The sequence below is a fragment of the Carassius auratus genome, chromosome 6 (genome assembly GCF_003368295.1).
Source record: "Carassius auratus strain Wakin chromosome 6, ASM336829v1, whole genome shotgun sequence".
Classification (NCBI taxonomy): Eukaryota; Metazoa; Chordata; class Actinopteri; order Cypriniformes; family Cyprinidae; genus Carassius; species Carassius auratus.
The window spans coordinates 7,388,097-7,400,803 of NC_039248.1; the positions used below are offsets into that span (position 1 = coordinate 7,388,097).

The 12,707-nt window shown below is 38.8% G+C and overlaps 1 protein-coding gene across 2 annotated transcripts; it reads right to left on the bottom strand.

Annotated features, from left to right (window-relative positions):
* Positions 1–604: 604 nt before the first annotated feature.
* On the bottom strand, positions 605–12,639 carry zdbf2 (zinc finger, DBF-type containing 2). Of its 2 annotated transcripts, none has more exons than XM_026259276.1 (7): positions 12,327–12,639; positions 11,913–11,999; positions 11,501–11,545; positions 10,920–10,947; positions 10,711–10,807; positions 9,961–10,088; positions 605–3,669 (listed from the first exon to the last, which is right to left on the bottom strand). In XM_026259276.1, the coding sequence occupies exons 3-7, from the start codon at positions 11,535–11,537 to the stop codon at positions 1,230–1,232; spliced, it is 2,730 nt and encodes a 909-aa protein (XP_026115061.1). In that variant the 5' UTR covers positions 11,538–11,545; positions 11,913–11,999; positions 12,327–12,639; the 3' UTR covers positions 605–1,229. The 2 variants fall into 2 exon arrangements, with proteins under 2 accessions (XP_026115061.1, XP_026115054.1); XM_026259269.1 differs by having other exon boundaries at positions 11,909–11,999.
* Positions 12,640–12,707: the final 68 nt, after the last annotated feature.

Consider the following 12,707-nt stretch of genomic DNA (forward strand, 5'->3'; position numbering starts at 1 on the left):
GCTAATTGGAGATTTACCATTTGCTTCTTAATGAGTAAGACAACTAGAATTAGTGTACACTAGCCCACGAGATCTGAAATAAATGCTTTGGTCTTTTAGGTGAAGAAATAAATGGATTACAGTTGATTAAAACTATATCTATGTCAAGCCACATGGACAGACCGACTAAATATTTTTTACGAAATAATTAAGTTTAAACTATTTGCATACGTATTATATAGATTTAAAATTCTATATTATATAAGCTCATTGCTGCCTTACATTTAAAGTTGGTCTTCTATTGCGTTTATATATATATATATATATATATATATATATATATATATATATATATATATATATATATATATTTAAATGTCCAACTCATACCACTTGAATTTTGAGCTAGGGTTATAAGCTGCTATTTACTGCTGCTTTTAACATTATTTGCGCATCGACCCTAATACTTTTTTTGTGTGTGTTTTGTTCTCTGTGAAGTGTTTTATTACGTGTTTATTGACATATGAAGTGTTGGCCTTGTGAAAACCGTTTATATTCAGGCTTCCAGTCACTCAAGAAACATATTTGTATGTAATTTCTTCTTCAGCCACATAGGAGAGAAAAGTCAATGTCAATTTCACTATATTTGTAACAGGAATGTTGTAGCTTCTGCCCAATTTAATGGAAGATCGCAAACCTTCACAATGTCTGCTGTGTTCTTTAGATGCTTAGATCTCAACAACCATAAGACAAAGTGTTAGTGCAATAATATATGCACAAAAAGATTTAACATTAATCCACATTTAAACTACAGTGTAAAGGCCTAAAAGGCATTTTTATTGTGTGTTTGTGAGAGAGAATGAATGGTGGAATCCCAAAGACCACATTTGCTACTTTTGTAGGCTGTGCATTGCTGACTTGAGCAATTTATGCATTTGAAGGTTTGCTATTTTTACAGTTTAATAATGCCAAAACCCATTGTGAAAAATGCACGAATATATCACTATCAAGGACAAAAATATTCATTATAAATTTAATTTACAACCATCAACCTTTGAGAAAATACCCATTATAAACTTAAAAAATATACTCATTACAAGTTAAAAAATGTATATGACAAATAAACAAACATATAGAAACAAAAATGAACTTCAACTAGAAACAGTCAGCCGAAATTCAACTGTGCAAAACTATACAGCATTTGAAAAAACAGAAGACAGCTTATGCTCATGGCTGGTGTCTAATAACGCTCATTCTGCTATATGTACAGTGGAAGTCCTCCCCCTCACTCTCTTCTGCTGACTGGCACTGAGCATTGTATTTATTTGTTTAGAAGAGGATGTAATAACCGGCTGAATCGCCAGTTTAGAGGAAGCCGATGATCTAAGTGAAGACCTAGCAGGGCTCTTGTTTCTGGGAGATGTCCTACATTCTGCAGATATACGGGAGCCAACAGTTTGCAGGAGATTGCCTTGTGATTTTGCTTTGCGCTGTGGCTTGGGTGACTTCCTTTTGGTCCTGTAAGGGGGTACTGGTGGTCTCTTGGCTGAAGTCAGAGGTCCAGCCCTCCGTGAGCTACGTCTGATTGGTGTTTGGTCAACTGCCGCTTGTTGGCGGCATTCATCTTGGTCCAGTCCTCCAACCTTATAGGAACTGCCCGCACAAGAGTGAGAAAGTGCTTTGGAAGAATCATCCACATGGGTAGATGCTGTGAGGTGTCCTAGGAGGAAACAACTACTACTTGAGATAGAGGAGCGGGTGAATAAGGCTTTTCGGCTGCTAGACAAAGAAGAACCAGGTTCTGATGGGCCACCGCTGTCCAGAATGGAGTCTGAGGTGGAGGTGCATAGATCAACCATGCTGCTCCTACCTCGAGCCTTCCGAGAATCTCCTGATGACTGCCCCTGCCCCAGGCCCTGCCTCTCCTTATTAATATCTGGACTAAGGCTACGGAATAGCTGTCGGACATGTGAAAGAGACTTGGAATTAGAGGGTGAAGACATGCCTTTTGGTGGACTCTTTAAGATCCTATTGGTCAAAGGGTCATAGAACTTAAGAGGTGTCTTTTTGTATTTGTACTTCAGGCCAACATCGCTATCACATGACTTCCGTTTCCTACCTGCTTTCTTAATAGGGGTAGGCTTGGAGATTCCTTGACCCCCGTCTGGGGAAGAAAGCACATAGACAACAGTTTTGGGCTGTAGAGGACTCATTATCTTGAAATAAGAAGCTGGAAGCTTCAAAGCACAGAGTCTGGTCTTCATGTCAGGGGTCCTTTCAGGGCTGGGGCACTGCTGGGGCTCTTCACTGTGTGTTGAGGGGAATGTTTCTTGTGACGATTTTCGCCGCACCACAGGGCAGCTAAGAGGGATGGTCTGTGTGCTGTGGCTTACCTTTACCACTTGGCAACGTGATGCAAGTCTGTAAATTCTTTGCCTAGACTTTTTCAAAATAACAGATTGTTTGGGGTCTTCTTCATTGTGATCCATGAGTGGCAAGATGTCTGTAGGCTCCCACCCAGCTTTATCTGCCTCCTCTTTATTGTCCTGCTTCTTTTTCTTTCTCCTTTTTTTACTGTGCTTCCCAAACCTAGCTAATGATTCGCTGTCAAAATAGCAACGGAACTGGCCTTGTTGGAATTCTTTTACTATGGAATCTATCTTCACGTCATCTTCAAACATCACCTGTGTCAATGTTTTGCCAACAAAAGACTGTGGTATGTGGGGAAGATCAGGAAACACCTTCTCAGCAGAACTCTCCTTGTTATCCTCAGGCGTTCCCACAGTGTTCAGGGCTGTGTCCAGCTGAGTCTGGTATCCTTGGTCTTCAAGATTTATATGCACTTCCAGTAACTCTGCTAAATTTTTTTCTTCAGCCTTTGTCTTTCCCAACGCCATCTGTATTGCATTGTCCCATTCTTCACTGCCTTTGGATTGACTCATAGACTGAGGACTTAGAACGAAGCTACCATCCTCCTGCGGATCGACATTGAGACTGTGGCCATAACAGTATTTTTCAATAACCTCCTCTATCACATCTCGAATCTCATCAGACAGATGACTGAATGTCTGTTCCCTATGGGGGCCTTTCCAAGGTGGCAGTGCTGAAGTCCACACTGTGGACTCTTCAGCCACTGATCGAAAGGTTGAAGGCTGGTTCTTCGAGGTAATGCACTTTGCAGCTGGTGGCGCACGGGAAGCTGTAATGGAGTCGCTCCCCTCTTTATCCCTATTGGTCTTCTTGTGCGCTTTCCTGTGTTCAACAGCTCCAGTCTTGGTGACTGGTGGACCCTCTGAAGCACTGGGATGTCCAGGGGGGTTTGTTTGTAAAATCTGTCTCTGTACAGTTAGTGTCAATTGTGATGTATTCGGTTGGTCGTTGGCAGAGCTGCCACTAGTCCTGTGCAAAAAACCCTGTGTAGGAGAGTACTTTCCAGAGGGAGGTGCTTCAGGCACCATTTTTCCTTTTTGGGAAGGGCCTTGTACATGTGTAGATGCAGTAAGGTCAGTTATCACTGCTGGAGTTGAGGCTGCAATTTGCAGCATTTCACAAGACTCTTCATCAGAGGTAGGCATCTCCTCACGTGTCCCAATAGAGACATAATCATCATCTGATCCACAGTACACCTCTGAGAGCACCTCCTTTGGGATGAGTGGGGTGGTTAGCAAAGGTAGATCAGCATGGGTAGGTCTACAGAGAAAAAGAGGTGTCAAAAACAGCAAGAGAATGCAGTGTTTTTTTTTTTTTTTATTCACTAGAGATGTAACAATGAACCGTGAGCAGGTTGAAAATCGATTAAAATGTATGACAATTCAAAATAGTTTAGATGCCAAACAAATCACTACACAATTGAAGTAGAAGTTTATATTAATGTATCTCTGATGGGAACTGACTCTGTTTAGAAAAATGTACGTGGTATTTTCTTTTTATCTTGCCTCTGAACAATGCATATTAAAGTAGTGTTCATGCAGCTCTACTTTGTTTACATTGCTGTTCATAAGTTCCACCTGCTGGCAGGAAGTGAATTTGTGTCTCATTCAGCTCGTCTGTTGTTTTGTTCAGATATGTTTTATGACGTATAGATTCACAAAACTGAATTCGTACCATTTAGTTCCCTTTCAAGGGAACTTTGAACTGCGTCCTCTAGGGGAGCGGTCCCCAACCTTTTTAGCACCAAGGACCGGTTTAGCATACATGGAAAAACACCAAAAAGTTGGCCGGTGACAGCCCCTGACGTCACTACCGGTGCGACTATAGATAAATAGGTGCTGGGAGACCACGTCGTTCTCTTCTTAGTCTTCACTAACTGTTCTGTTTGAAGCGTGCATCTGAACGTGGTAAGAGCGATCTATCTCTATCAATCATGGTGACTACTAGCAAAGCGTTAAGACAGTATTAGCATCCTTGTCATCATTATTTGACACCCGATGACACACACAATCTTTATGTTGTTTGTTTGGGTGAGCACGCACGCAATGTCCTTGAGGGAGCAATCTGCATGCACTGTAAGCGTTTTTCAATGAAAAAGCTCCGCTCTCGTTTGTCTCTCTTTTCAAGGAAAGCAGGGCAGCCATCTGCTTCCTGCGGTTCAGGACTGACCATGCTGAGGCATGGAGGAGAATGAGCTTTTGGGGATCACAGGAGGATCTGGCTGAGAAGTTTAGAAAGGGACTTTCCCCTTCGTGCTTGTCGGCTGTGGATGAGAGAGAGCCTCTGGAGGATGATGTTATTTCTTTAAAACTTTCTGATACAAAGGCTAGTACTCTGCTGGGTTTGGCTCAGGAAGAGCAGGAGATGTCCGAGGATTGCGAAGAAGCCGAGGCTGGACCTTCTCAATACTCCTGCCCTGGATATGTAGAGCTGTTTGAGGTTATGGATTGTGCCACGGTAAAGTTTGACTTGCCATTGATGTGCACTAGCAAGGTGATGCCACGAGGTTGTCTCGATGAGCGTTATTTTTCTGACCACAGCCCTTCAGTTCAGGTGAGCCTTCCATTTATCCATTTCTGATCTCAATACAGAGAGCGCAAAGGAATGGAATAGACGCATCCATCGGTTTCAGCATACGAGTTATTCCAACATTTAGGTGATGCGCGAAAGTGGCTATGAGAGATTAGAGATCAACCGATATTGGATTTTGCCGATGCCGATAGCTAGGTTGGACCACACTGGCAACACAGATTAATTAACCGATAGTTTTTTAAATGGATACTGAACAAAAACGAAAATAGTGCTTTATTAAAAAACTACAACAACAACAAAAAACACAGTACTGAATCATACTAGTAGTAGTAATTATATTAATAAAAGTAATAATAATAAAAGTATTAGTAAATGTTGAAATTACCACAAAATCCATTTGATTTTTTCCTAAATTTGATTGGATTTTTTTTCCAATTTCTGTTATTGCCATTTAAATTTTTCTGGATTCAGTTTTTTTTTCTCCACTCTGTTTTAATAGTTACATTTTATTTATCAAAAAATAAGTCTAATTTATTAAAACGTATATATTTTTACACGATTTAATAAAAGTTTAACAATAATTACATGTTTAAGGCCCAATGAAATGTTTTATTTTTTCTCACCATATTTTTTATTGTTACCGGGAACTTTCACTTTTTCACTGACCAGCAATCTCTCTGTGGGGGAGATATCCTATCTGTGTTTTAGCATGTCTAATTATTTGAATCCATAAAACAACTTAATTAGGGCTGTCAAAAATAGCGCGTTAACGATGTTAATTAATTGTTTGTCGTTAATTACATCAATTTTTTTAATGCATTTCACGCATGCGCAGTGTGACAAATTATTCAGGTCAGGAAAGTCTCGTAGCTCTCTGAATTCTCAAGATAGTAAAAGACAGCTGCGAGCGCCGCGACGAAAACACCGAAGAAGCTTAAGGTTTTACCCCAGTTACTCTCAAATACATTCATGCCAAGCTCGATAAACAGAGACGACTTTGGTAGTTGATACGCTGGAGCTTCTTCCTGTTATAGCGTCCTGTGTTTCACACTGCGCATGTGCAGAACGCCTACATGCAATGCAGCGAAAATTACAGCTGTTTGGGAAAGCATATGCATTTTTACTTGGTTTTACTGGCACTTGAAGCCTTCAGAACGTGAAAATATCGATCCTAAAGTATTGTGGCAGAGCAAATGAACACCTCCCAAAAACAAGAGTGCGCAGAGTGCTGCTTATGTGATGGTGGCGCATGTTTGTGTTTCTGAGTTCATTCTTTCGAGTTTCTCTATGCATAATTTCATAGATATGTGGCTATATTTAACCACTGGTTCACCTAAAACTCTTACACTATCTGTAGTTAAATGGCATGGTTTGATATAGTGCTCAGGTAAATTTGATCTAAGTCATTGATCCTCAAATCTGGCTCGCGAGATCCAGTTTCCTGCAGAGTTTAGCTCCGACTCTAATTAAACACACCTGCCTGTGATTTTCTTATGATCCTGAAGACACTGATTAGCAAACTCATGCATGTTTGATTAGGGTTAGAGCTAAACTTCGCAGGAAAGTGGATCTCGCGAGCCAGATTTGAGGATCACTGATCTAAGTGAATGTTAAACTTTTGAAATTCAGAAAAAAAGAACCCCATATTGATTAATCAATACATGAAAATTATGTATCTGTGTCCTGTTATTTATCTTTTGGTATGCATTTCAGAAAAAAAAAATGGTTAGGATTCAGGTGTAATTGCAAATAGTGATTAATCATGATTAATCCACTGAAAATTCGGATTAATTTGATTAAAAATTTTAATCATTTGACAGCCCTAAACTTAATTTATTCATTTTTTTCATATAGTAGCCATATGATTTTTTTCCCCTCAAAAATTCTGTGTTGTGTATTAAACATTTCCTGGTTATCACATGAAGGCATGAAAGATTAATTTCATTTATCTTTTAATTACTGAAAATTAAGCAAACTTTTTTTTGGCAAACAAAGGGGTTTTACTATTAAAATTAAAACAAAGAAGAAATATAGTGTTAATATTCCTTTAAAAATAATATTTGTTTCATTTTAGTTGTAGGCTATGTACATTCTACTGAAAAAACAGACTGGACTTTTATTTTGACAGGTAGCCGTGAATACCTTTACAGTTCTGTTTATGTGATATGAGGCTAGTTTTACTCAAATCAAACAGTCAGATGCTCATGAATGCTCTCTCAGATCAGTTCTGAAGATGTTGTTCATGTGTCTATGTTTATTTGTTTTATGTATGGCAGACGCTGAAATCACTGCAAGCGTCACGCGCGCTTCAGTTTTAAATCAACTTTCACGGCTTAATAGTTACAGATACTAGTCCATATCATGATTTGATTAAAGTGTAATGACCTACTTTTGATTGATTAATTGACAATTTGACCAATTCTGTGATATTCCGCATTGAACTGTGAATTCTGTTTTTATAAATGGATTCCACAATTTGGTCCCGTGTTTTCTGCATCACCGAATCACAGGGTCCTACATTTATACCAGCACAATGTATACTCTCACACTTTACCTGCTTCTATTCTTGAACACTTAATGATTATCTATTCAAAATGAAAGAGCAGCGCTGAGTCTAGGGGAACTCACATACACACTCTGGACGCACCGCATAGAACTCAAGCAGCGGTCTAAAACTGTTTATTAATTCACCAAACGGACACAAGTTTACTTCAAGAATGAACAAATAAGGCATAGATAAGTTTGAAGTTCAGTGTTTAAAAAAACGGAGCAAACAGAAAGAGCGATCTATATTATAGCTCTATAAATTAAGCATACAGACTTTATTAGAGCCACACAAAGACAAACCTTTCGATGAAAATGCTCAATATACAATTCATTATGTACATTAACAAAGATTTGAGGCGAATATAATGTAATTTAATGCAAAACTATGTGAATGGCGCTCTGAGGCGCGGCAGGATTTTCTGTCAGTTGCATTCGGGTCTGAAGTTTCTCACTCTGTTCGGCATGCAGCATTACGTGTCTAAACAAACAGCACATTCTGTCAGTGAATTTCAACCACTAGAGGCCACTCTCGCACTATGAAAACAGATCCTTCTCAGTCACTCCAGCAACAGATGCAACCCTGAAAACTATTGGCACAGATAGTTGCCGATAACCGATTGTTCCAGCAATAAACTATTGGTGCCGATTAATTGGCAAAACAGATACATCTGTCAACATCTAGAAGAGACGCTGGCTAGCTATCTCTCTGTGGGGGAGATGTCCTATCTTAAAACTCCCTCCTTGCCATCTAAGCCCCTTCAGGATACATCTTGCTTAAATGGCAAGTCATACGCAGCAGCAGGTCATGCTGTGGCTTCATTGCACACAACTGCTGTGCTTCAACAGTATCAGGCTGATCTGCTGAAAGACCTGGATAAAGGCAAAGGCCTTTCCCCTGATCAGGTAGCTGAGCTGCACCGCACCACGAAAGTCCAGTTCTGAGCCAGAACAACATAGGGGTCCTGGTCCATCTCGGTCTGAGGCAACACATAAGGGATGTTATCCAGATGAGGCATCAGCATTTTCGTCTGAATCAGAGCGATACTTGAGTATCTACTCATTCCCTTTGGGGGTCTTTACATCTGCCCTTATCTTCCCCCTCCTAATTCCCCTGTGACCACCAGCTCTCCACCTGACCGAGGTTAGGTGGGAACTTCTTGCATAACAGTCTCCTATGCTGGACCTATGGTGTTTTTGGTTGGTTCTATGGTTCATAGTAACCCCCTTACTGATGGTCCAGACTAGTGCTGCAACGTCGCATCAACGTCATCGATTATGTCGACTACAAAAATACGTTGACGTGCGTGACTTTACATTACGCATAATGGCTTTTTGCTCCTGGGAATGGAGAAAGTTGCATTCTATCACAAAAACAGAGACCACGGTTATCAAAAGTATGGGAATACTTTAAACAGAGGCCAAATAAAATGATCATTTGTTCCATTTGCAAAACCGATATGGTGCACGACGGCAGCATAACTGCAATGCACAAGCACCTCAGAAGAAAACATTCTGGCGCTCTCCGGTGTTACCGTGTTATCTGTGACCAACTTCCTGGTTCAGGCTAGTCATGATTCTGGTATGCACTCCCCTCAGCATGGCGGCATGGGTATACTGTTCCCCATAGCGACCCTAGAGGACGCAGTTCGAAGTTCCCTTGAAAGGGAAAATCTCAGGTTAGGAATGTAACCATGGTTCCCTGAGTAGGGAACAAGACAATGCGTCCTCTAGCTTCCTGCCATGCTTCGGACGCAAGCTTCAGATGAAGAAGTGAATTACATGTTCTCCGGGCACATATATATCTATAGTCACACCGGTAGTGACATCAGGGGCTGTCGCAGGCCAACTTGTTGGTGTTTATCAATGTGTGCTTCAGACATGGGTCACGACAAGGTGTTCCCCATAGTGACCCCTAGAGGACGCAGTGTCTCGTTCCCTACTCAGGGAACCATGGTTACATTCATAACCAGAGACGTTTTTGAAATTTCTAATTTTTAAAATATACAGTTCAATGAAGATTAAAAACTTCTCATGCTGCATGAATGCTGCATCTTTGTTTGGATCGTGATTAAAATACAGTAGTGCCTCTAATTTTAAATGGAAAGAGCACAGACAAAGACTTAGATTGCCTATATGAAGATATTTATTTTATTTGTGTAACTTGCTTATTTAATTTGGGGGTTGTTTTAAAATTTCAATTTAGTTTTGTTATATTTCAATGTCACAAAGAAACATGCAGCAATAACCTTAATAAAAGGACAACTTTTAATTTACTGTATAATGTCTTTAAATTCATTTTCTAAAAAAATAAACTGCAAGAAAATCGAATCTTTAAATCAAAATCGTGAATCCAGTTGAATCATGAGTTCAGTGAATTGTTTCATCCCTACAATTCACAAAACTCAAACTATGCATTATTTTATGGGAACATGTCAACAAAGCTAAATAAGAAATCTGATCTGAATACCATACCGTGTATCACTATAGCGATGAGGATGATACTGAAGCACATCCTGGAGAAATCTCTCTAACAAACCTCCAGAAGATACATTAGCTCTAGCAGCTCGTACCACTTCTCTATGTTGGGAACTCAAGATGTGCTGCAGAATAAAATTAGTTGTTCACAAAAAAGACATAACAACTCATAATGTCATAAATTAATAATTATTACCAGGTCTGATTATCATAAATGCGTGACATAATTTTTTTTAAAACCCAATATAAATATATGTGACCCTGGACCACAAAACCTTTCTATTGATGTATGGTTTGTTAGGATGGGACAATATTTGTCAGAGATACAACTATTTTAATATATGGAATCTGAGGGGGCAAAAAAATCTAAATACTGAGAAAATGGCCTTTGAAGTTGTCCAAATGAATTCTAAGCAATGCATATTACTAATCAAAAATTAAGTTTTGATGTATTTATGGTAGGAAACTGACAAAACACCCGCATGGAACATGATCTTTACTCACTATCCTGATTTTTGGCATAAAAGAATAATCGATCATTTTTACCCATACAATGTTTTTTTGGTTATTGCTAAAAATATACACAAGAGACTTAAGACTGGTTTTGTGGTCCAGGGTCTCATATTTGGTAGTGGTTCACCTTAAATTGTTAAAATGGAACTATTAACCCAAACTTAACAAATACTTTGATCATTATCTTGACCACAACAGTATTTCTAAAGGGAGGAATGATGAAGAGTTACATACCTGTTCCACACTATTGTAAAGAACTTGACAGCAGCTGCAGTAACCCTGTCGTTGGGAGCTGGAAGGACCAGCAACGGGCTCTTCTCCTCTACTAGTCCTTCAGATAGGGTAAATAATAGGTTTTGATATGTATTTATTGTCAATTTGTAATATAAACACATAATGGGATGGATAATGGACTGCTGCAAATTTATTTTCAGACAACTCACCTGCCAGACATGTCACGTCTCTCTGCTTCTACAACACATAAAAAAACATTGACAAAACATAACATCAACAAGTTTAGCTTCAGGACACAATGTTACATTGGACATCAGTGGTGACCCAAGACAATACCAAATATATTCAAATGTCAAAAATACCTTCAAAACATTTAAATTGTTCTTATTTATTAGATATCTTCAGGCAAAGATTCCTCATGAACAATGTTCATCTACATCATTTACCCATATTTATTTTTGTCTAGGTACTCTCTAGGTATTTTTCTTTCTCTCTCTTTTCTTTTTTTTTTGTGTTGTTCATACTTTTTCGAAGATAAGAATATGTCTCACAACCGGTCCATGCTCGCCTTTGTCTAGTTTGACTAGATTTCTAACAAATGACAGATCAATCTGTACCAAAATGCTATACAGTTTGACTGCATTGATATCCCTTTAAAAAGTTATTTATTATAAAAATCTATTTTATTATCCTAATGGTGTATGATTCATTAGTATTTTAATAGTCCCTCCAGGATCTCCAGTGCTCAGTGACACACACACAAAAAACTGATTAGTAAAAACTGCCTCACTTTTAGCAGAGGACTGTGCTCCCTCCTCCAAGGGCATGGTGATGTCTATAAACAATTACACAGACACAGACAGAGTAAGATAAAAGTTGTGTGGTGTATGATTGAACTGTTGGACATTCAGAAATATTTCACTATTAACATTTTGAACATGCATTTACAGCGTTATCTTGCAAATCCAGTAATTTTTCTAATATATGTGATCTTTCTTGATCTGGGCACCGCAGAAACATATATTCACTGCTATGCAATTATTGAGTAATGCTAAATTGTTGAGAATTTTATAAATAAATTTTAGCAATAGACTTTAAGAATGATTATTATTATTGTTTTATTTTTATGAACAGGCATATTAAATAAATATACTCTCTCTCTCTATATATATATACAGACACACACACACACACTCACCTACGTGGAGGAGAGAGGATGAGAGGAATGTTTCCGTGTCACATCACTGCGTAGAGGTGTACAGCCACGTCTGGTAAGTTAAAAGCCGCATCTAAAGATATAGGATACATTAAGCAGAATTAGAAAACACTTACGTTTCTTGTAAGTGCACTTGCTTATTATACGAACTAATACATTAAGAGCAAACGATACATTAATAAAGCACTATTTGTATCTTAAATCAAGTTTGATACTTTAGAACATGTACATAATGAACTTGTCATTAATTTGAAGTGTTTTCACGGTCCAGCTTTAAGTTAGTCAAATTAATACTCATATATGTACTGGCCTGCACACACAAACATGGCCATTTAAACAGCACGCCCAAATATCCCCACATAAATACACTTTAACGTAAAATGTATTTGAAAACGCTTACATTTTTACACGGCTTCAGAATATCCACATTGTTTGGGAACAAACAAACTGTAGTTTAAGCTAGCCAGCTATGCTAGTTCACTTAGCAAGCTAGTGACACTTAGCATGACAACGTGGACAGCGGGATCTAGATTAAGTACATTTTCACTTATAGATGATCTACAAAATACATTAACATAATGTGGCTGCAGTCTTCATCGTGCGGTCACTGGATTAAAGACGTTATTCCACTTAGATCCCATCGGTATCCGTATTTAGCTTAGGTCTGCTCGTGGCGTGACGTTGACGTAAGAGTAAAGCGCGGGAATCCGCCCACTAGAAAAGTCTGAAGCTTTATTAATCAATGGGCTGCAAACTCACCGCGACAAAATAACCTTTATAG